Below are 23,347 nucleotides of genomic sequence, written 5' to 3' on the forward strand. Positions count from 1 at the left end.
ATGTGTGTGTGTGTGTGTGCACTTTTCATGCTTAAAAATGCTTAGTTGCTCCTTGCAGTATTTCAACACCAGCTGTAGCATTTGAATTTTTCAAGCAGAGCAGTAACAAGACTTGCTCATTGAATTCTCTGCAGAATCCTTTTCTGTTGGTGGCTGTGGCTTCACGTAGCACTTCCTTACCAGTGTGGTTTTGTGTTGCAGACGCGATAGAAGCTCTGCCACTTGCCAATACTCCAGAGGTGCTTGGTCTTCATGCAAATGCTGAGATTGGCTATTACACACAGGCAGTTCACAGTATGTGGTCTCATCTGCTGGACCTGCAGCCTCAAACAGGTGTGGTCTCCATCACTTTGAATTGCTTTTTGTAAGGAAATAATCAGGTGGCCTGGGAACTGTGATGTGAGCCATGCCACAGCCTGCCTCAGGGTGCCTGGTACTGGCAGCCTGCAGGGGAAGGCACTTGACCCCAGGGGCCTTGGTGGGATTGTGTCATGGCCCTGAGCAAGGACTGGCTGGTAAGTGGAGTTGCTGAGCCCCACAGTGTGGAAGCAGCTTGGCACCTGCTCAGGGGCAGTTTGAGACCTGCAGGGTGTCTTTTGATGCAAATGCCAGTGCTGCAGAGGATGGGGGGGGGGAAACTGCTGCCAAAGGGTGAGTCAGCTCTCAGAGTTCTCCTGGAGAATTAATGATAGAAGGGGGAAGTCTGGACGGTGTTAGTCTCACTAAATCATTTTTGGTTTAGGGGAAACTGGTATGGGAATCAGTCGGGATGAATACATTGCAAACGTTGCTAAGGACATCGAAAGCAAAATACCCCCAGTGTTCGATCTCGAGCAGATACGGAAAGGGTTTGGGCGCCAGATCTCCCCTACAACTGTGGTGCTGCTGCAGGAACTGGAACGGTTCAATAAGCTGATCATTCGAATGGCAAAGTCACTGGTTGAACTCAAACGAGTAAGTACGAACACAGCCACCAGATGACATCAGTCAGACTGTACCTGCCCCAGGCTGGCACTCAGACCCTCACCATCCTTCTAGGCCTTAGCTGGGGAGGTTGGAATGAGCAGTGAGCTGGATGACGTGGCTCGGGCACTCTTTAATGGACAGATTCCTGGGATCTGGCAGCGGCTTGCCCCTGACACACTCAAAACCCTTGGAAACTGGATTATCTTCTTTAGAGCTCGCTATAACCAGTACAGCAGCTGGGTAAGTGAGTGCCTGCAGAAAGCTTTGTGTTTTGCTAATCTGCCTGATGTCTGCTGCTGAGCAGAAGACAGTGCCACACACTGCTTTACTTGAACTAATGCAAATCACCACCTGGAACATAATGAGTCATTGCATGACCAGGGATGCAAGACAGGCTGGCCACTGGCCCCTGGGCTGGTATCGGGTGTGGTGGGCGGACCAGCTGCTGCAGGTTGTCTCCTGTGCTCACAGGTTAGCCAAGGTGAGCCCAACGTGATGTGGCTCTCAGGCCTGCACATTCCCGAGGCTTATTTGACAGCGCTTGTTCAAGCCACCTGCAGGGAAAACAAGTGGCCTCTGGATCACTCCACCCTCTACACAGAAGTGACCACATACAGGACTGCAGAAGATGTCAGTGAATGCTCTACTCAAGGTAGGTGGTGTTATGATTATCTGGCAAAATAATGTAGTTAACTGATGAAAGAGAACTTGCCTGGCATACTGAGTGGATTACTTAGGTCAGCCTCCATAGATAACAGCCTTGGGTTTGCATTTCACAGTCCACATGACCTCAAGCCGAGTTCAAGTTTCTGCTTTCTTGCTGAGTCCCTGCACATTGTGTAGAGCTTTCCTCAGCTCTTCTCACCCCTCTGCCTGTGCCTGAACTTACATCTGCTTGTGCTCTCTCTAGAGCTGGGTCATCATCAGCCCTAGCACATTTGTAAAGAGCTGCTTACACCAGAAATAATATATTTAAACAAAAAATACAGCTATGATTTGTTGTGCAAATATCTTTATGGCTTTTTTAGGACTAGCACTGCCTTAGTTACTAAATACAATGATGCCGGGTGGTACTTATTAACTAAATATCAACCGCTACCAGTACAACAAATAACTAATGCTGCTCAGCTGTGCTTTTGAGTACTGGACTCTGTGTGCCAAGGACAGCTGTTGCAGGAACCACACTTGCAAATTAAGATTTTAGTGCCTCACTTTACAGGAGCTGTTGCCTTTTCTGCCTGTGCAGGCTGCTTTGTTTCAGGTCTGTTTCTGGAAGGAGCTGACTGGGACATGGAGCAGTGCTGCCTCACCAGAAGCAAGCCTGGTGTGCTGGTGGTGGAGTTGCCTGTTCTGAAGATTATCCCCACTGAAGCACATCGGCTTAGACTCAAGGTACTGCTCCTTGAGGGGGCCAGGGACCAGTAAGCACATTAGCACCTGTCTGTCCTCACATCTCTGAGGTTACTGTCCCTCCCCTCTCAGCACACACACCAGCATTTCATCATTACCACCAGTATACAAAGTGGGCAGTTTAACGCTTCTCCTTAGATCAGCCAGCACTAAAGCTTTTCTAAGGGTGACACTCAAGAGGGTTAATACATTGTGGCCTCTTTTCCATTCAGGCAGCATGGGACAGGCACTTTGGGACACTTGTACCTCCACTACTCTTTTAACGGTTTCCTATTACTGGTTAAAGAAAGGAGGTCAGATTGCTGTAGCACTTGAAGCCTTGCTCCCTCTCCTTTCAGAACACTCTCCGGACCCCTGTGTACACAACCTCCCAGAGAAGGAATGCGATGGGCGTTGGCCTGGTGTTTGAAGCTGACCTTCACACTACCAAGCACATTTCCCACTGGGTTCTTGAAGGCGTGTGTCTCACTCTGAATGCAGACTGACAAGCTGATGATGGCATTAGATTTTTTTCCACAGAATCCAACCCTAGGCAGAGATGCAGCAGCATGAGTGGGGTACTGTTCACTTAGGCACATCTAACTTTAACCAGTACAATGCCACCGAGCCAGTAGTAGCAATAAACATGTTTGAAAAGTGTGTTTCATAATTTGCATTTCCTTTTAGAAAGGCTCCAAGCTGGTCTAGGATACAGAAGAGGCTGGAAGTTCACCCCCGACACAAAGACTAAGGTTTGCCTGTATGGTTGTAAGAAATGTTTTTAATTGCCCAAAGCATCACTTCTGCTGTGCTTAGAAGCGGTGCCTTCCATCAGCCTCCACCAAGTGGCAAGTAGATCAGTCATACATGAGATCACCATAAAAGTATGGCAACAACCACACAAACAACCCAACCCACTGCTGGTTAATGCAATACACTTAAGAGTAAACCACAGAATAACAAACAGTTTAACCAACTGTTTTCCAGGAAGAGCTTTTCCCTTCTCCCTCCCCACTGTTCCTGATGCTGACCCTACCACACCACTGGCAAGGCATGGGGCTGAGAGTGGCTCTTGGGCTTCAGAAAAGCAAGTGACCAAGTGGTGAGGGTGTGCAGGGGCAGGGTACTGGGGGCCTCAGGCTAGTGGATGTTCAACCCCTCTCTGACTTTAAACGGCCCTGCTGGAAGGTGTCATGCTGCACAGGAAATATAGCAGTACCACAGTTAGGAAGAACAGCTTTTGTCATCCTGCCAGTGCCTTTGTGGGGGAAGCTGAGTACTCCAAGGCTCTGGAGGGAGACACACACCAACACACAGCAGCAGGAGAAGCTTACAAGGGGCAGATACAGCTGGCACGGGGCAGGCAGGGATCCGTCATCAGCTTTCACAGAGATTATGCATTCCAAGTTTTTGAAGGCACATCATAAGCTTAGCAGCATTTGGGAGCCACTGGTTCTTGCTGGTCCTACTCAGAGGCTGCAGACAAGAGTGAAGCAGAGGTGAGCTGGAGGTGCTGATCAGAATTTAAGAAAAATGGTCAAATTTGTGCTCCTTTCCTAAAATTACACCCTCTCACAGCTCTCGGTATGCCTTTCTGTCCTAGGAAAAAATAATAACAAAAATAAGTAGTCTAACAGCTGTAGGGTCTACCTGTTGCTTACTAGAAAGGGGCAGGGGAACCAGGACAAGTGCAAGGCGAGGCCATCCCAATCCACAAGGATAAAAATCAAGGATGCCAGGTTCTCCTCCTGTATGGATTGGTTACATCACTTACATTTAAAACTAACACACACATCTTAGAGGGACAGCTCAGGTTGCTAAGTTGGTAGAAGCCAGCACTGCCTGATGATGCTCAGAACAAAACAAAGGGGTTTTTTTGAAACATAAACAATCTCTTCACAAAAAAACCGTGCAGGTTAGAGCATAAAGACACATTTCTACACTGGGCAGCCAGCTATGCTTTCTCCCTGGAAAAGGAGCTCTGAGCTAGTCTGGAAGGTGCTACAAGTGCAGTGCACTGACTAGTGTCAGAGGTGTGAGGGAGCCATGACACTGAAAAAAAAACCACCAAAAAACCACCAGCAAACAAACAGACAGAAATAAATCAACCAAACCACCTTTTCCCCTGCTTCCCCCCCCCCGACAATCACCTGTTCATACTCTATGAGGATCAGTCAGCTTTTTAAAAGGTGCTTTGTCCACCCATCTCCCCATTTTGTATTTAAACAAAGCCACAAAACAAAGTAGTTAGGATTAACCAAGTAATGCTTGCTGGGGACTATCAGGATTTTGAGGAAGAGAACCTATGACCACATTTGCAATCCAGAGCATGTGCGTGTGAAGGCAAAGATGTCCTTAGTACCACTTAAGATGTATGTATGGCTGCATTGGTTCCAGCACTGCTGCAAGAAAGGCTTTGTCTGGAGGTCAGGGTTTGTGAATGCCATGTTTACATACAGAGTGAAGACAAAAGACCCACTGAGGGGTCAGTGCTAATGGCCTATACCTGTTGCTGCAGGTTTGGGTTAGGGTGATGTCACTAAAACCAGTTAATAACGCAGCCTGCAGCCTGTACCTCTGTCCACACCCAGAGTGATGATAACAGAGCAGCGCTCAGAAGCAAGCGGTCGGATACCCTGATTTGGCCACAGCATGTAGGAGTTCTATACCTTGCCATACAGACACAGTCCTAGGGGGGTTTAATCAGAGGAGCACAATCTATTAAGGATTGGAAGAAGTTTGGCATGCACAGGGTGTCAAAAGAAACATTACTGCAGGTGCTATTCATCCTACAGGTTCACAGTGCATAAAGAGCCAGAGTAGAGCACGCCAGAGGTTTCACTCAAACAGTTCTGTCTGTCCCTGAGTGCTTTCTGACCGCTTTGCTTCCATGGACCTGATCCACCGCCAGTGTTTCGACCTCTGGCTGGGGCTGGGATGGTGCCACGTGGTGGATGCGATGAGCCACCCCAATGTGTGCCTTGTGCGGCTTCTCTCGGGCCGGGCTCTGCGATTCACCAGACGCACGATCTGAAGCAATGGGTGGAATGACCAACGGCCTCTCCTTAATAAGGTGCACCTCTGCTGTTTCCCTGGCCAGCAGAAACGGGGTGGGATCAGGCATGGCATCCACAGGCTCTCTCAGCAGCAGCTTTCGGCTATCTGACCCTATTCTGTAGGCCTCTTCAAACTCAGGGTTGAGTGGTGTTGACAGGCTCTTCTTCATTCTACGCCGTGGTGTCTCTGGCAGTTTGTCTTTGGGAGGGGATGGCTTATAGTTGGACAACACAGGACTGCCAGAAGGGGTCCCCTCTGAAGTCCCACTTGAAGTCATCAGCTTCTTCTTGGTAGCATGCAGCTGAGAAGTTAAATAAGCAATAGTGCTTGCTCTCTGCTCTAGTTCACTCGACAACATGTTGAGCTTATGGCTTTTCATTTTTAACTCTTCCAAATACTTCTTTTCTCTTTCTTTAATAGTGTTTTCCAGCACCATTATCATCGCGTTCTTTTGTTCAAGTTCTTTCAATAACTCATTGTTTTCAGCCTCTTTGGCTTTCAGCTGAGCTTCAAGATCTTCACACTTTCTTCTGAGTTCTTCGCTTCTTGAACTACCATTTTCTAGAAGAACAGGAAGAGCAGAAGTGCTTCAAGTTAACAATAGCCACCAAGTGAAATAGTGTAAAAAGGTTCCTTTTGCCATCTCAAAGCCATGAGCGAAATCCCAGAGACACAGTAATACTGTTGCAATTGCCTCAGACAGTTTTTACAGAAATGAAGAGCTGGTGCCATTCCCCACGATTCCATAGAGCTGACACTAAATTTGCCCATGTTCTCTCTTACCTGCAGTATATGTCCTGTCCCTGATCCCTCAGGTGTGGGTGTATCTTATTCTTGTGCTTCACCTGTTGGTAACATCTGAAATAACTGCAATCTACTGTGTGTAGATCTACGTATATGTGTGTATCTAGATGTACATATACTTATGTATATACACAAATATAAAAGCTTTGTGGTGTAATTACAATACCAGCTAAGTTTTCTGCCCCTGAATTTCACGTCTCATGCTCCCATAGAGCATGCCGGGAACCGACTGTTCCTGGCTCTTTCACAGGATTTTTCTGAATGACCTTAGTTACAAACTTGTTACATTAACTTCATAAATAACAGCGAGTCTGGCAAGTAGAAAACTGCTCTTACACCTTTTAAATTTATAAAGTCAACATCCTGAGTGCAAAGTGTTCTCACCTACTTGTAATAGAGACAAGAATAACAAAGGTGAGGGAGTTTCACATTAATGTTAGAAGAAAAACGCTGCATCCCTTACCTGACAGGTCTGAACCCTTTACAGTCAGTTCGTAGGTTAAATCTGAGGAAAAAAGTAGTTTAATTTTGTTAGAACACCATCATGCACTCCACATCCCCCTGGTGAGCTTGTTTACAACGGCACACTTCAATAACTAACTCCCCCACCAGAAGCAGTAAGAGCTAATTGCCACCCATTGCAAATTATCCAATTTGTGAAACAACTGGAAGTAATTAAAATCCCTTTGCTTAACGATCAGACAGTTGTGCCTGAGCTACACCTGATGCCCCTAAACACACCCTGGTGCAGGAGTTGGTTGCTGTGGTTTCAGTGCTGAAGCAGGAAGCCTTGGCTCCATTCCTGGTGAAAGAATCAAGCATCCTCTGCCAGGTACCTGTGCAGTGCTGCTGCAGGCGTCGGATCTCGGCATGCAGGCCCTTGAGCGTGCTGGCATGCTCTCGCTGCAGGAACAGCAGGTTCTTCTGGGCGCTCTGCAGCTGGTTCTCCAGGTTTGATGCTGCCATCCTGATGGGCAAGTACCCTGTCAGCAAACAGACGCAAAACTGTAACGGGGAGTCACTGGGCACCTACAGAGCTCCTCCCTCTACAGGCAGGGTCAGAACGACCTGAATGAATTGATGTGCAGATGCCACAAACGGTTTCTGACAAAAGTGCTCCAAGTTCATAGAAAGCCTAATTATACCCTAGGCCAGTGCAGGGAACTCATTTGTTTGGAGTTAACACATTTAAAGGATTAACTTCAGACAGACTTACTAATTAATCCTGTTACAAGATAAAAGTGGAGTTCCGTGAAATGGGCTAGTATGTCCCTTGGGCTTGCTGGGGGTCTCCCACTCCCCCCCACAGCACTACAGAAGTTAGGAATAACCCTGGACAAGAACAAGGCATAGAGCGCTAAAACACACCATCTCTAAAGACGAATGCAGAACAGGGAGTGTAACACACAGCCAAGCTGAATGGTACCATCATGGGCCATGAAGTGGTTGCTACAGGACACCTCAGCTGGTGTGTGCTCACGAGCTGCACAAGAGCTGCTGCTATTGCATCTCCTCAGCTGTGCTAGCCCAGGGTCCTGTACCTGGTGCGGGACCTGTGGCACTGGGGACAGACCCCCGCTGACATGGATAAGACAACCGATAAAGACAATGCTTGACTGAAAAAGAAAACATATTTCTTGCCCAAGTTATGAGTACATGGAGAACTGTTCATTTGCTGGGTTTCCCTGGCAAAACAGCCTTACTAAACCAGGCCTGCACTACAGCTGTGCTTGGGCTCAAATAAAGACAGAAATGGTTAAACTGTACGATGCTGAAGCAGCCTTGAAGACCTCTGTGCTGCCAGTGGTACTACTGCTCCTGATAAGGCAACGAGGGTTTTATGTATACTCATGGGCCAAGCTGCTGAGAAACATCCCTCTGGTAAAGCTGGATATAGACTCCCAAATGAATTCCCTGATATAGATGTAAAAATAGCTCCTGACACAGCTCCTCACACAAGGCACAGCCAGATGCTTCCTGTGAAGGAGCACACACTGTGCTTTGGGGCTCTGACTGTGACATTTCAAGGAGTAACCTGAAGGAGCTGCCACAGAAGCGCAAACAGGAGTTACCAGGTCCCTGCTGAGAGCCAGTCCCCAAGTCTGTCATGACTTGACTTGGTTTGCTGTCCTGTCTCCAAGTGAAAGTGAGCAGGCTAATAAGAACAAGCAATGACAACAGGATGCAGCCCTCCAGCAGCCTCGAGCACACAATCGCTTTGAGTATTCTTGAATGCTACTGTGTGACCACCACCCTTCTGCATACTGGAAGCCCCAAGCTGCTCTGGACAGGGCACATGGTGTTGCTCCACCTAAAGCTGGTTTATGGAGACTGATGGGTCTACATGAGCAGAACTTTCCAGAAATTCTATGTCCTTAGCTACACATAACTATACTTCCAGTTTCTTTAGTAAGAAAGCTGCCATGCTTGCGAAGCTTTCTGAAGATGCTGGAATGGCAGCTGCCTTCTTGAGCAGCTCAGGAACATAATGACAGCAGAAAAATAGATGCACAGGCAAGTTCTAGAGAGCCAGTCTCATATGGACAGCAGTGTCAGGTAGTAGCACACACTGGGTGGGAATTACACAAGCCACAGCAAGAGAAATACTCTCTAGGGGACAGCAGCAGAGGGAACTCTGCCACAGCCCCTGGCCAACCACCAGAAGTGAGAAGGAAAGGTCTGTGCAGGGCCTCTGCACTCCCCTGGGCTGCCAGCACTGGGAGCTGCCAAAGGAGCCCAGCCAACAAGGCAGGAGGTTTGGATGCTGAGTTAAACACCAGGCACATCAGCTTCATCCTTCCAGCACCAGGGGCTCAATTGGGTTATCTGTGTGGTTTGTAAAAACAATTACAGTATTTAGGTTATGGAGATAAGGAAAGAATCAGGACTGCCGTTGCCTGGACAACCATCTGCAATGGCTTTACAACTGGTCTGTAATTACAGGACCACATGTCGTGCAGAAACCAGTCCTAATTCTGTCCTCTGGCTGCCCCACAGGCACCTTAGTGGACTCCTCCTCCCATGCTGAGCGTTTTCTATTGGGCTCCTCTTGCTGTGTAGTTTTTACAACAAAAATTTGACTCTACAAGTTTAAAATTGGCAGAGCACACACTCAAAGTAACACACTTTTGTCATGCCTAAACACAGCTCAGCCGTGTTACATTGCATAGTTTTTAGTCCCCAAAAGAACAGCAGACTCAGTGCTCCTGCAACTTGCTAAAGCACTAAAAGCACCCAAGGACAGCAGAAATTAAACACGCAGAGCCTTCCTGATGTCATGTGGGACCTTAACTTACACCATCAACTGACATCCTACAGAAGCATCTATTTGTAAAAAAATAAAGTGAAGGCATAAAATACTTCCAATGAATCCATTCTGTACAAGGGGCAAAGCAGAGAGCTCTTGGTTACTTTATAACAGAGATTGAAGATTAAATTCAGCGCTCAGGAACAGGGGCAGTGGTGCCAGCTTGCGCTTTGCTGTGTGGAACGGCTCATTCCACAATCACTGTCATTAGCAAGCGTGCAAAAATTATGGACCAAAAAATGTTCTAAAAGGAAGTTCCCAGGCTGGCTACATAAAAAATAAACTGAGTTGTGCACACAGGCTCTGCCTCTGTGACTGTTGAAGAGCAGCTCCTCTGAGCTGTGAGTGCTTTCCATGCCCTGGCAGCAGAGGCTCTGCTGTATGGGTACCCCTCCACTGCCCACACTGTTGAAGGACCATCTGAGAAGGGACTACACGGTCCATAGCATTTACTGCAGGGCACCACTGATTTTAAGGATTGATGATATTTCATCTGTTTTACATTTTCAAAGTGATGCCATCTTGTCTGCAGAGCTGACTTCAGACAGACCGAAGCTTTACTGAATCATCCAATTTCTTAAGTGCTCATTATGCTCCTACCAACTGGAATAAACAGAACAAAGCCTGCAAGAGCTCATGCCCTCACTCACCAGAGCTGGAGCTCTGCAGGGTACCCCAAGGCTCAGGAGGGCTTTTTAAATCAAGAAACATTATTTCCCAAAAGGAACTCTATGCACTGACAGCGCTGGGTGAGAGAACAACTTACACAGGACATCCCACAGCCTTTACTGTCACAATGGTAACTAATGGAGTCTTTTGCCTGTACCTATAATCTGAACAGAACAAGCCTTCAACCTCAACAACAAGCCTTGTTATAACTCAGTCCCTGCAAATAAATTATAGGAAAAAAAATGGATAAATATTTATCTTGGAGAGCTTGGAGCCACCATGTCTGTTGCGTGAAGTGACAAGACCTGCAAGAGAAGGAGATGTCCTGGCCGCAACCCTCCAAGACAGGACAAAGAGGACATTACTTGCTTCAACAGTGACTCAGTGCTGTTTCTTGTTATGATTCAGTTAAATTATGCTCTTAAAAATCCCACCCAGATCATGTATTTCAAAGCACTCTGGCTGAAATCAGTGCTTTGTGGGGTAGGTTTCGGATTCTTTTAAGAAGTAGCAGGATGAAAACATGCTGATTTGTGAAAGGGAAGTCATTTCATAGGAATTGTTTCATTTGAATAACTGGATTATTAACACACTGAAGGTTTTAATTTCTGTTTTCCCCACTACAGTCAGTTTGCATATTTTGTACAGATCAGAGCATCTTACAACTCATCAAGGTCCTCATTTATTTAGGTCGTGTAAAGATCAAAGGACACAATGCAAAATAACAGGAGTTAGTGTTAAAAGACAAAGTCACCGACAACTGTCAGAAAGTTAATCAATGTACTGAAGCTTGAAAAAGCTCTTGTGAATTAACAGCACCTCCTTCATTCTGTGTTCTCAAGTACACTGTTAGTGAAAGCTACTATGATTGCTTAAAACATTTTATTTAATGTTAGCCTCAAATTTGCCAGCAGCTCATTGGATACACTGCAAGCTGAGATCCTCTGATCCATACAATCTCCACCAGAAAGCTTTTAAAATGGGATCAGACTCAGAAGAAGTAATGAAAAGGAAACAAATATAATTAAAAGGAAATATTTTTTAATTTTACTACAAGCCAGTGAACATTTCCCCACCTCTCTCTTCCCAATGCAGATCCTTTGCCTTAGTTCAGAGAGTTTGGTTAGCAGGATTTACAGCTGCTCCAAGTTTCTCAACAATTTTTAACGCCCTTGGTTTGTAGCATGCACAGTCACAGATCATCCAGGACTGCTCTGGTGGGCATCTGAGATCTTACAGAAAAGGAGGTCTTGGGAGGGGGCAGTCTAAAGGAAAAAATGAAATCAAATCTATTCAGGTACATCTCACATTGAGGTTTGAGAGAGGAAATCCTATAATGCAGTTCTGGGATTGCACTAAGCTGATTTCATCTCCTGCTCCCTGAAACAAACGAACGTGCAGCCAAGTGTAAGGCTGTGATCAAAAAGCACAAGAGCAAAAGTCAGCTGAGCCCTTACCAGCCTGGGTGAGCAATCTTTACTCCCTCACCATGGCAATTGGTGGAACAGCTCTCAGAGCAACCCGTCTCTGGCTGGATTTCATCAGATGGACTAAGCCAGCGCTGGGAAGAAGCCGTACACACACACCCCACAGTTAGGTCGTGACGGTTTTCCCCCCTTGTCTCCACAGCAGCTCTTTGAAACGAAAGGTTTGACATGTTTTTATACAAAAGGAATTGTGCAATGTCCAGCTAGGCAAACTCCTGCTAGGAACATGCCTGTCATTTGATGAGGGGCACTGCAGAGTTCACCACTGCACTGGTAACACATCTCCTCACCCATAGCAAGCCTTGTGCCAACCCCAGCAATGTCAGCAGTACACAGGCTGCATGGGATGGTATGACCCTTGAAACATGTGCTCCAAACAATGGGTGCACAGCTTCTCTTGAGTCTAGGAGGAGCAAACAGAATGAACAAAACTGGGTTCCCCTGGGAACATTAATCCCTGCTGCAATTACCTAAGCCCTCGTCTTTCAGTAAACTGGAAAAGGTAACTTAAATAACATTCTGGTAAGCTCCCTGTAAAAAGGGACTGCTCTACCTCTTTTGCAAGTGTACCTTAGCTTAAAAAGGAAACAAAGCAAAACAAAAACCTTACATTGAAAATGAGAATTAATAAACAAGAGCCTCCAAAATGCAGCTTCTTCACATGCTCACCATGAACAACCACTAACACTTTTAAACAGTCAAACCTTGCCTTGCAGATGATGAGCAGACTCCAGGCCTTTTCTGATCTTAACTATTTGGACAGAGTTCAAAATATTTCAAGGCAACAAGCATCTGGCTGTGCCTTTGCACAAAATCAGACTATCCTGATAGCCTGCTGCAAGATAAGAGGAGGGAGATGCTGACCTACGACTTTAGATGCTGTCCAAAGGAAGCTACTGGAACAAAGCCCAAATAACTGCAGTTATTTAGCATTTTTGTTCCTCTTTGGTATCCACAAAACACAATAACCTCCTTTCAGATGGATGGGGTGACTGTCACCTGAGAGGCTGCTTCAACCCCCTGCCAACACTGATCCAAATCTTCTTGAGACATGTATGGGGAGGCAGACATTTCCCTCTCAACTGGTATCTAGCCAGTGCCCCTTCAAAATGAGACAAATTCCCCAAATGCTTTTTGTAATGCTGTATGAAAGACGATTTCAAGAACTAATTCAGGTCAGAGGAGTCTTCTTGGAAGAGCCTTTAGACTTTTAGTCAAGCCCCCATTTAAAGACTCACTGAGCTGACCAAACGTTTCTACATAATGCAGCTCCAATGATAAAACACCCAGCTGACAGACACTCCTTGCTTAGATCAGCTCTGCATCTCCAGAGATGGGCCATCCCCAAAGTGTTTGCTCAGCTTATTTCCAAGGACATAATAAAGGAAACCCTGCTGTCTCCATGGCCACCTCCAGGCCTTTGTCATCTTTCTGCTTGGACATTCGCTCTAAGCCCTCCCCACCCCAGTTCCATGGTACTTCTAACGTAAATCCAGCAACAGTGCAGTTTAGTAGCAGCCTATTACACCCTTTCAGACTGATGTTCACCCCTCACGCATCTGTGCAAGGGGCTAAACCACTTTAACTGCTCAGTATTTCTTGAAGTCATGCTTTGCACTGGCTATATGCTAGTCCTGCTCAGTCACCTTCCCGGTGTCCTTCCCCAGTGCTCCTCAACCAGGAACAAATACATCTCACAGCAGCAACTCCATCCCCCTTTTCCTCCTCCCTCTCTGTTAAAGTGTAACAAAGCTCCCATGTAATTATTGTCCTGACAATCTGTGTTCATATTATTTTAGTCCTTGTGTTTTAAGCCAAACAAAATTATTAGTTCTTTCCTGGAGTCAACAGAGGGGAAAAGGGAAATAGGCCACTGCTCCCAGAGGAGGGATATGATTTTGCTTTCTCAGCTCTTCCTATTTCTATGGCTCTTTGATGTCATTTTACTCAGTTTTTTTCTCTGCCCACCCTCCCCTTCATTTTCTGATCATAGATTCTACTGGCTCTTTACAGCTGATCTCTTAAAATCCCTGAGGTTTTAGCATTTTAGTAAGAAAGTAATTTTTTGTTACTGCTACAACAATCAGTATGGCAGCAGGAAGGATCATCAAGCAGACACACTCCTGGAATGAATTCTTGATGCTCAAAATGAACAAGCTGGCACTTTGCACAGACGTGCTTACGTGCCTGACTGTCCACCTGAAGTCAGGAGGACTGACGGGGATAATTCATGAGTTTTCCTCATCCTTGAGACCACTCAGCTCCAGAGCTGTCAGACTGGAAGCAGACTCATCAAATGATAAGATACCCACCATGACAGAGTCCATTAGAGAATGAAATCAAATGGTCCTGCAGTGGCATTTTATAGAGACAATTATTCTGACCAGTACCAGAGTATCCAAGGCAATGGCTGTGCAGCTTTCAAGAAGTAACAGCTTACTCTGCCTGAAAACACTAAAAATGACCTAAATTTGGGCATAATTCATGTTTGGGGAAACAAAGATGGCATTAACTAAGCAACACCAATACTTCAAAAGAACTCTAACACTGATGAAGACCAAGTAATTTTTATTGTTGTAAAGTGGCAATAAAAGCCCTCATGAGTAAGGGGACAGGGTTTAAAGAAAGCAGTTGAGCTCTCTTGTGTCTTCTAGCACCCGCTGCTGGGGAACGGCCTTTCTGTTCTAGTCAGCCTTCATTCAGAGGATGAAATGGATTGTTATTTTAACAGAACCCCCATCAAAGTCACAGTATCCCGACCACAAATAGTAAGCTCTAATACTGCAAAGACACATGTTAAATCTTTCCAGTAAAGCAAATTTCTTTGAACAGAAGGGGAACGACAAGAAAATTAATCTTCAGTTTCCCCAGAATAACACAGTGTCAATGTTACAGATAAAAATGAGCCTGATTCTATTTCTTTCAAAATCATTAATAAAGTTCTCCAGGTTCAGTTACAGCTAAATCAGGACGTGGGTCAGTAAGGTGCTGTGGGAAGGTTTTTGTAGAAGGATATTTTAACTCCAAATTCATGCTTACAAAGAATACTGTACTAGGGAAGAGTGGTTTTTTCCCAGGTATCAAGATTCACTTCTGAATGCTTCATGTCCTCTTTCCATCAGTAACACATGAATCACACAAGAGCTCAAGGAAAATGTATCTGTGTCATTTTAAAAAGTGTGCCAGTTCTGAAAGCTTGCTGAAGCATAACCTAAAAAAATTACTACACTGGTTTCACCTAAATTCCATAGATATAATATTCTATGATTGGCCATTTTCCCCACCCCATATCAGGAAAATAACTTGCACCACACAGGCATGCAACTATTTAGCTAGCCAGCCTGGCTGGGACTTTGCCTCACCCCTTCTGCTTGCACAAACTGAGGAAGAATTTACTGTGGCATTTCTGAAATGCACTGAAATCACCTCCCCAGACACTCACTGAACCAGAGCAGGGAACTGGTCCAGCTGACAACAAACCCATTTTTCCACTGGCTGTTTGTCAGTGACAGGCTCACCATGCAGCACTGCAAACACCTGGGCAGCTGATGGAGAAGATGAAAAAAATAACAACAAAAATATCTCCGTAACCAGGGCAGGGGGGTGGCAGACAGAACTGCTTCCTGCAGCAGCACCAGCCCAGGCACAGTCACCTGAGCTAGAGCTCCTACTGCAAGAGCTGCAGAAATGGTGATTTTTCAGAGTTTACCTGGAGTATTTGTGGAACACATCAAAATGCACCGAAGCCTTACAGCAAGTTAAATAAACCTGTCCTCTGAGGAGAGATCCATTTACAGAGAACAGCTATTGGTAGAGCAGCTCTCCAGACCAGCACAACTATTGCTCAGACATGTTTAACAGGCTGAGGAGTATGCATTTCTCTAATGCATTTTGTGATGCTGTTTCATAAGCCATTGATTTTATTATTTTAGAACAACAACTACAATCAAACACACCCAAAGTGGTCTACACTTTGCTAAAGTAAAGGTTTTGAGAGCTGCTGATGAAAGAAATCTAGTGGTGGTGATGACCTAAGCCTAAGTCCTTTCTTAAGCAAGTGTAAGATTTATTTTTTTGGGGGGTAAAGTAAGTAGGATGCCAAGACCAAGAATTTCAAACAGAGGCACTATATTTACATCCTTACTTACAGAACCCAGGTATCTCAAATTGAGACAATAAAACTGTACTCCCCAAGGAATGGAAAGCAAACAAGCACACCTGCTTTTATTACAAAGGAAACCTGGCACTAATGACACCATTCACAGAGTTTTTTCCAGGCAGATGGATGCTTTACACTGGCCACCACCACTGCACAGAGATGGGATATGCTGCGCCTTGTGTGCCTTCCCTCTGGGCACTGACTCACATTACAGGGAGCTGCTGTTCCCTGGCGCATTTTCAGACATCATTCTGTTCAGGGAGAAGCTGTGAAATCTTGCAGTTTCCAGTCAGGCAGTGTTTTAAAATAACATTGGTTTTAAATCCTGTCTCTCACCCAAATAATTATGGCCAACAAGCAGCAGTGTATTCTAAGTACAACCAAAGGTTTTCTCGGAGTGAAGTGAGAGCAACCATGCTTGTGGATAGCAGGAGAGAAAGAGCAATCCAAATAAAAGGCTTTTTTCCCCGAGGATTATTGAAACACACCCAGACAAACAGCTTGCAGAAGTTCTGATACACTCTAGGAACACTGTTTTCAGCAATATTTTGTCATGCTTCTCACCTCTAGTAGTAAATAAACACATTGCCCCCATTTATAGTCCATGCTCCATAACACCACCAGGCAAAATGAGCTGGTACATAATCATAAAACATTATTAGGCAAAATTATTTACTGATCTATGGAGATACTGACCGACACCATCGTACTGATGGACACCCTTGTTTAGAGGAAGACATTTTTAATATCACCTGAAAACGAGCACAGAGAATGACCAAGCACTCACAGTCACTGAAGATACTACAGGCAGCTCTACAAAGGATGCCAGGTCTCGCCAGGCAAGTGAAGGAATTGGAGGCAGGGCACTGCAGATAGCAACCAGGGGCCAACATTCAAACTTGGGTTCTCCCAGATGCACTGTCCCTTACCTTTATCTGCTTTTTCAGACGTCACATTGGATTAGCGTGCAAGACAGGCAGGGAGGGTTTGCTTCAGCACGCTGCGGGTGGGAAAGAAACAAGAGCCCTGGTGATAAGGTTTCTGCCTGAACAAAAGGCACTCTCCCTGCCTCAGCTCCACCCAACTCTGGGCAGCAGCACTCAGTATCATTGTTCCAGGACAGGACATGCTCTGCCAGAGCCTGCTCGGGTAATACTGGTTATGAATACCCAATATTAGCTTACTGCAGCACATTCATGCCGATAACAGCATGAGGCTGCAATAAGGCAGAGACTTCTGTCTGTGTTTCAGTGCTTCAAGGCTACTCACAGTATTACGGCAGGAGACATGAAAGAGGCTGCAGAAAGACAAACCAGGGACCTTCCACTCAACTACCTTTCCCTCCCGCCCCTAAAATCCTTAGATCTTTCCTTTCCTCATCTGTAACTTTGGTTTTTTAAACCACCAGCAGAACAAAACTATGCCCTTGTCAAGTCAGGAGCACACTTAACTACTTCCCCTAAAGTATCAAGTTATCGGGCAGGCTGATTTTTCAGTACAAACATCATCCCTGTTACTAACAGACACACAAGCATATACAGAAAGTGTCACGTGTCTCTGTACAAACTACCATTTCCTGTGCTTATTTTAAACTTTACTACAAAGAATGAGATTAGACACTGACTTGAGTAAAAAGATGGAATTCCATAGTGGCATTCTGCTTACACAAGTAAGTGTCACAATACATTGTGAATCTTGGGGTATAAAACCAATCCTTCAAAGTTCAGCTACTTTAAAACACCATTTTTAAGCCACAGAAAAAGCACTGAGACACCTGCAAATGAGACTAAGGCAGCAGCAAAATGGAGCTTGCAAATTAGTTTATTACAACTGTATTCCCTCTAACTCACTGTTTATAATGTTTAAGAAACATATCACTTTACGTTATAGTCCATCTTCTGGAATAATAGCAGTAGGGACTTCTGCTTAAAGGAAGGAAGGAATCCTTTAAGGATTGAGTAACACCGTTGATCTAAATGAACAGATGCATATTGTCCTTAATAACTACTCTTGAATTAGGGCAGAAAAAGAAACAGCTTGGTTTCTGTAACTCCAATGAGAAAACACACCCAAAAAGTAATTAAAAAATACCAGAAAGTATGCAATTATGTCTGAAATCTAAAGCAGAGGAAACAACTGAAATAAAATTGCTGTTCTAAAGTCTGCAACAACTACTGGACAGAAAACTACATACAACATTTGGATTGATCATGAGGCATTTGTCTTTCCTAATGGGATGGACGAGAAAACTCCAGAGATGCAGAATCATAGAATGACAAGAATGTTTTGGGTTGGAAGAGACCTTTAAAGGTCATCTAATCCAACCCCCCCCCCCCACCTTGCAACCAGCAGGGCCATCTTCAACGAGCTAAGCAGAAGTATGGTATTAGGACGAAAACAATGAGTTATGTATGAGTTTAGCCAATAATCTTTTTTTTCCACTTAAGCAGTTGGTACTTTCCTCTGTTATGATCTTCTGATCTTTGTTGTTTCACTAAAAATATCTGCTGGAACCTCAGCACAACCAAAAGCTTGAAAAATTAGTATTACAGGTCTGCCATACCTGCTTAAAAAGCACTTGCATTAAACAGTCAGATCAAAGAGCAATGTGCAGTTTAAGAGCATAACTGCCTGTCTCCCACAGGTTCAGTAATAACAATGCACCACAGAATTACATTCACTAATGAGCAAGTTAAATGGAAAAAGTTACTGCATCTAAAATCACATCCACTTGCCTTTTTTTTTTTTTAATTAAGAAACATTATTTATGTTGCAAAAACATCAATAAAGCTTTTAAAGCTTAAGCACACTATGATCTACGCAAAGCCAACAAGTACCCTGGATGCTTCTTATGCACCTGCAATGCAGATCAAAATGGACAATTCTGCCCTGAGGGCTGCCTCCGCTTCTCTGTTTTGATTTACCGTCACCGTCTCAGCTTTGCACAATTCAGTAAGGCACACTCGAACGCATACCACTGTTATCCAGAGAGGGAAGGGCCCCTCCTTCCTCCCTGCTGTCCCACCCCATGCCCCGCGTAGGGAAGCAGAGCATCTATGCGTCTGGAAGAATCTCCGCGTCTGAGGACACCCTGCAATTCTTTGCAGCCATACCCACAAGCAGCCAGCATTCTCCTCAGAAGGCAAATTCTCCTCTTCTCAAATGATAATTACTCCCTACCCTGTCCGAAACGTACACCATCTATCCATCCACCTCTTCGCAAGCCCTATGTTACTCATGAAAACGCCACTTTCTAAAGTGCAAACATACAAAAGGAGATTGTGCAGGATGAAAGAGGATGGGCTGCAAAACCTGCCCAGATGGGTGTGGGTGGGAGTCAGCAGCGCCACTGAAGCCTGTCTCAAAGGAGCGGATGGGTGTTGGGAGGGAGCAGGACGGGCGGACCGCGCTCTCCTGATCCTGGACGCATTGGCAACCAGAAATGAAAGCGCCGTGCTTGTCCCCGAGACAGCAGAAACGGGAAGATAGGGGGTAAAACAAACTGCAGGATAACGCCTTTTCTCCCCGACTGCTCTAGCGACCAGAAAAGGGGCCTTTTATGCTCTAAAGGGAACACTGTGGTGCCGTGCCAGCTCTCCCTGGGACAGGCATCGCGCACTCAGCCCTTCCCACACAGCGCGGTGCCCCCGCTGCGGTACAGCGCCGCTGACCTCGCCCACCCCGCAGCAGCGGCAGAGCGTTCTCCCCTTCTCCCACTGCCCCTTCAACCGACGCAGGACCCGGGACCTCGGCCACCCCTCTCTAGTCAGAGAGGGGCCATAGGAGCACCCCGACACCCCGCGCCCGCTGCCTCTGGGGTGTGTAGGGGGACGCGCCTCGCAGTGCCGCGGGTGGGGAGAGCTCTCCTGGAGGGACGGCGCGGGAGACAGGCGGCGGGTGCGCGTGAGGGGGCAAAGGCCTCAGCCCTACATGCAGCAGCGATGCCGCTCACCCACCACAGACCCAGCAACGGGGGAGTCACGATCCCGTTAACGCACAGAGTGGACGGGACAGGACGGAGGGGATAGGGTGCCGTAACCGCCCCCCGCCCCTCCAGTCCGGGGAGAATGGGGCATGAGGATGCCGAAACCCTCGGCACCCTCTCAGCCAGCCCGCACCTCCCCACGGCCCCTCACCTGCCCAGCCCTCCGCAGCAGTACCGAGGCGGCTCCCTCTGTCCCGCCGCCGGCCCCTCCGGGCCGCTCACCCCTCACTGCAGGCGGCTCAGCCGCTGCCGGCGCCCATCGCCCCTCACCACCAGCCCGAAGAAGCCGAGGGGCGCCCGGCGGGGCCGGCACTTACCGCCCGTAGTGGGGGGCACACACACGCCCCGGGGGCGGCGGCGCAGGCGCAGGTAGGGCTGCGGCACCCGGCCCGTCGCTATGGCGACAGGGGGTCAGCGCTGTCAGCGGCCGCGCGCTTAGCCCCGCCCACGGCGGGAGCGGGGCGCGGACGTCTGCCCCGCGCGCTCGTGATCGCGGAGAGCGCGCGCGCTCACCTGGTGGCGCGCGCGGCCACAGTCCCGTGCCTCTGTGCGCGCGTCTGAGCGCAGGGGCGTGTCCGCGTGTCTGAGCGCGCACGGAGACACGCGCGCGTCTCCAGGTGAGTGTCCGCGTCAGCCCTTGCGCCGCGCGCCGGCTGGGCAGCCGCCGGCTGGGCAGCCGCCGTTCTTTGCACACCTGCGCTTTCTACCGTAGAGCCTGTGGAAGGTTCTGCCAGGTGGTGTTGTCCTTGGTGTGTGATGCTGCTTGTGGCAGATGCATATAGGTTCAGATGAGCAGCACTGGCAGGCACGCAGAAACATTTCCACACAGCTAATGAATACAGAGAGGTTTGGGGCAGTCGGGGATCTGCCCATGACCAGGACATTGCCCTTGCAAATGGCACACACAGCTACAGCCTCATAGGATGTACCTGGCATGTAATACAAAGAAAATACTTCATTAGAAGGGTCTCAAAATTGAGAGAAACTAGGTTTTTTTTTTTTTTTTTTTTTTTTTTTTAAAGCAGCCAACAGAAAAGGCTGCTGCAAGTTTAAGTTAGTGATAATAATTTTCTAAGGGAAAAGAAGGCCTATACACACTACAGACAACTCTTCCATGCCTTCACCAAAATCAAATTCAGGGTTAAGCTGCGAGCTGGTGGATCTACCTACCTTCACTGGGATTCTGTTGGGTGTGTGGAAACAGAGGATGGTTCTACATGTTCTTTGCACCTTGCTGCTCTTAAAGCCAGGGAAGCTGAAACACGATGTAGCCTAGAGGGAAATATTTTTTAAAAGCTTATGAGGAAGTTAAAACCAAAGACCACTTTTAGATAGGCAGTTAGAAGGGAAAAGACTGGTACAGGAAGAGATTGGAATATATTAGGTAGCGAAGGGCCCTGCAGTGGGAAGGAGCTGGTTGCTATGTCCCACCAGTGTGGGATGGCTGTGAGCAGTGCCCTCAGGGAACCTCCCCAGTCTAGGATCCAGCTGGTGGCTATTGATGCCCCATGAATCCCCTTTGGGGCATCTCTGCACTGATGCATCTCAGATGCTGGTTGGCAGTGTTTGGCAGACACAGAGAAGATGCCCTCATGGTTCATGGTTTTCCTTCCATTTTATCTCATATCCATCCAACCTTTTATATAAAACATTGACTCTTAATTTAGGATTCCATTAGGTGATGAACTAGTCTGAGGAGCTGATTCAGTCAGGACCTGTGCCAAAAGAGAAATGCATTTGCTATTTCAATCATCCTGGCAGGAACAACAGAAGGATCTTAAATTCAGTATGGATCCCTAATAACCTGACATAGATGAAGGAAAAACCCCAGCTGTGAGCTTGGAAAGAATGGGCTTCTCATCAGTGGGCTTTGAGATGCGACTTTCATGCAGCAGAAATGTCTCTCTGTACCCCATGTAAGGAAAATACATTGGAAACAAAGTGATGAAAATACATTCATTCAGAAATTAAACTGACACAGCCCCTAAGCATTTTCCTATGTCATCTTGCTTTTTCTGAAGTTTTCTGTGAAGTCACTGCAAATGTCACCCCAATTTGTTGTCCTTTGAAAGGCTGCTCCGTTTCACCACCAGCAGCTGCTGCCCCTTGCCAGGTGAGCAGCCCACTGAGCTGCCCCAGTTTCTTTATGTTCAAACAGGGAATATCTTAGTCTGGCAGAGTGTTGTGAGCACGGTAATTACGTGTCATTAATATCTGCAAAGTTCTTTAAAAATAGAGGAAAGGAGAGTGCTGTGTCATATGGTTAATTATAGCTCAGTGACTCTGATTTGCAGAGTTGGGCTGGAGGAAGATCTGGCCCCCATCACAACTCTTGACCTTTGGAGATGGACAGAATTTCCCCCCAGAAATTCAAAACCCTGCAAATAGAGGGCTCTGAGTTATGAACATCTTACAGCAAACTCTCACATTGTTTATGTTCCACTGAAACCAAAGCTCACAAAAAGCTATGGTATGATGTGCAGCAGCCCCTAAGGCCCTGTGTTGCCTGTGGGTAACTTTCAGTTCTTCATCCAGTGACAACTTAATGTGAAAACTGCAGGTCTCCTTTCAAAGACTGACTCTAAGCAACCACCCCAGGGTCAGACAGAACATCCACTGGGAAAATGAGAGAAAATCCAGATATTGTGCTTCCCACGCTTTACCAGGGTCAGTCAGAAAAATCTAGCAAGCCGACATCAGATCTGAGGACCTCTGAGTCCTGGACGCCAGTTCCAAGATCTCTGTCCCTTCATGGCTTGTTCTTCAGCCACATGGTTAAGCTCTGCAGAGCAGGGAATTCTTTGCACGAGTGGATTTGTCCGGATTTGCCCGGATGCGATCATCTGCATGGATTGCCAGGCCCTTATTGCTAAGCAGGGAGTTGTGGGCTGGCCAGTCTCAGGACCAGCTGAAGACTTGCTCTGATCCCCCACCATGCAGCCCCGCATGCGCTCTGTGGGCTGGCCTGGCTGCATTGGAAATGTGCCATGATGCTTGCATGAAGGCTCTCCAAAGTTTATATATAGAAATAAATCAAGTAGCTGCAGAGCCTGGGCAGACAGTGTAACGCTGGTGGAGGAAGGAGTCTCCCTGCAGCACTGACAGCAGCACCTTCTGCCAGCACCAGCTCTGGGCTGTCTCCTCCTTCCCATGCTGTCTGGGGAGAGAGAGGGGGACCAGGTAAGAGGATGAGTGGAAACTGGCACGTAATTGGTGGAGGGACAATATGAACTTTAAAAGGCCCATGCTAATTAGTTAATGGGAGATGAATTCAGGAAGATATTAGGGAGAGGTTAGGGCAAGGCTGATGCTGTCCTGTATATCTCTGGTGATCTGACTCCTACCTTGTGCTTTCTGTGAACTTGGGTTTGCTCTCCAGGACAAGGAGCCGGGACAGAGACTTTCCACGACATTAGAGGTAATGCTTCTTCCTGCTCTTGCTGGCTCTTTGCTTTTAAGGTGCCTCTCTCTCCTTAGTTTCTTTTGCTTGCTTTGGTTTTTAAAGAGCACAGAATACAGAGAGA

At 46.8% G+C, this 23,347-nt stretch overlaps 2 protein-coding genes across 4 annotated transcripts in view; one reads left to right on the top strand and one right to left on the bottom strand.

Annotated features, from left to right (window-relative positions):
• The window catches only part of DNAH10 (dynein axonemal heavy chain 10), a 53,764-nt gene extending 49,276 nt beyond the window's left edge, over positions 1-4,488 (top strand). Inside the window, exons 68-73 of the mRNA XM_054173254.1 lie at positions 202-333; positions 743-954; positions 1,039-1,206; positions 1,438-1,618; positions 2,213-2,358; positions 2,715-4,488. Of these exons, the coding sequence (XP_054029229.1) occupies positions 202-333; positions 743-954; positions 1,039-1,206; positions 1,438-1,618; positions 2,213-2,358; positions 2,715-2,861 (986 nt within the window). The 3' untranslated portion in view covers positions 2,862-4,488. The remainder of the gene's footprint in view (positions 1-201; positions 334-742; positions 955-1,038; positions 1,207-1,437; positions 1,619-2,212; positions 2,359-2,714) is intronic.
• CCDC92 (coiled-coil domain containing 92) lies at positions 4,487-20,248 on the bottom strand. 3 transcript variants are annotated; one of them, XM_054173256.1, is made up of 4 exons: positions 20,141-20,248; positions 7,053-7,199; positions 6,680-6,721; positions 4,487-5,973 (listed from the first exon to the last, which is right to left on the bottom strand). In XM_054173256.1, the coding sequence occupies exons 2-4, from the start codon at positions 7,180-7,182 to the stop codon at positions 5,198-5,200; spliced, it is 948 nt and encodes a 315-aa protein (XP_054029231.1). In that variant the 5' UTR covers positions 7,183-7,199; positions 20,141-20,248; the 3' UTR covers positions 4,487-5,197. The 3 variants fall into 3 exon arrangements, with proteins under 3 accessions (XP_054029231.1, XP_054029230.1, XP_054029232.1); XM_054173255.1 differs by lacking the exon at positions 20,141-20,248 and adding an exon at positions 19,975-20,134; XM_054173257.1 differs by lacking the exon at positions 20,141-20,248 and adding an exon at positions 20,046-20,130.
• Positions 20,249-23,347: the final 3,099 nt, after the last annotated feature.

The sequence above is a fragment of the Dryobates pubescens genome, chromosome 25, assembly GCF_014839835.1.
Source record: "Dryobates pubescens isolate bDryPub1 chromosome 25, bDryPub1.pri, whole genome shotgun sequence".
In the NCBI taxonomy this organism is placed as follows: Eukaryota; Metazoa; Chordata; class Aves; order Piciformes; family Picidae; genus Dryobates; species Dryobates pubescens.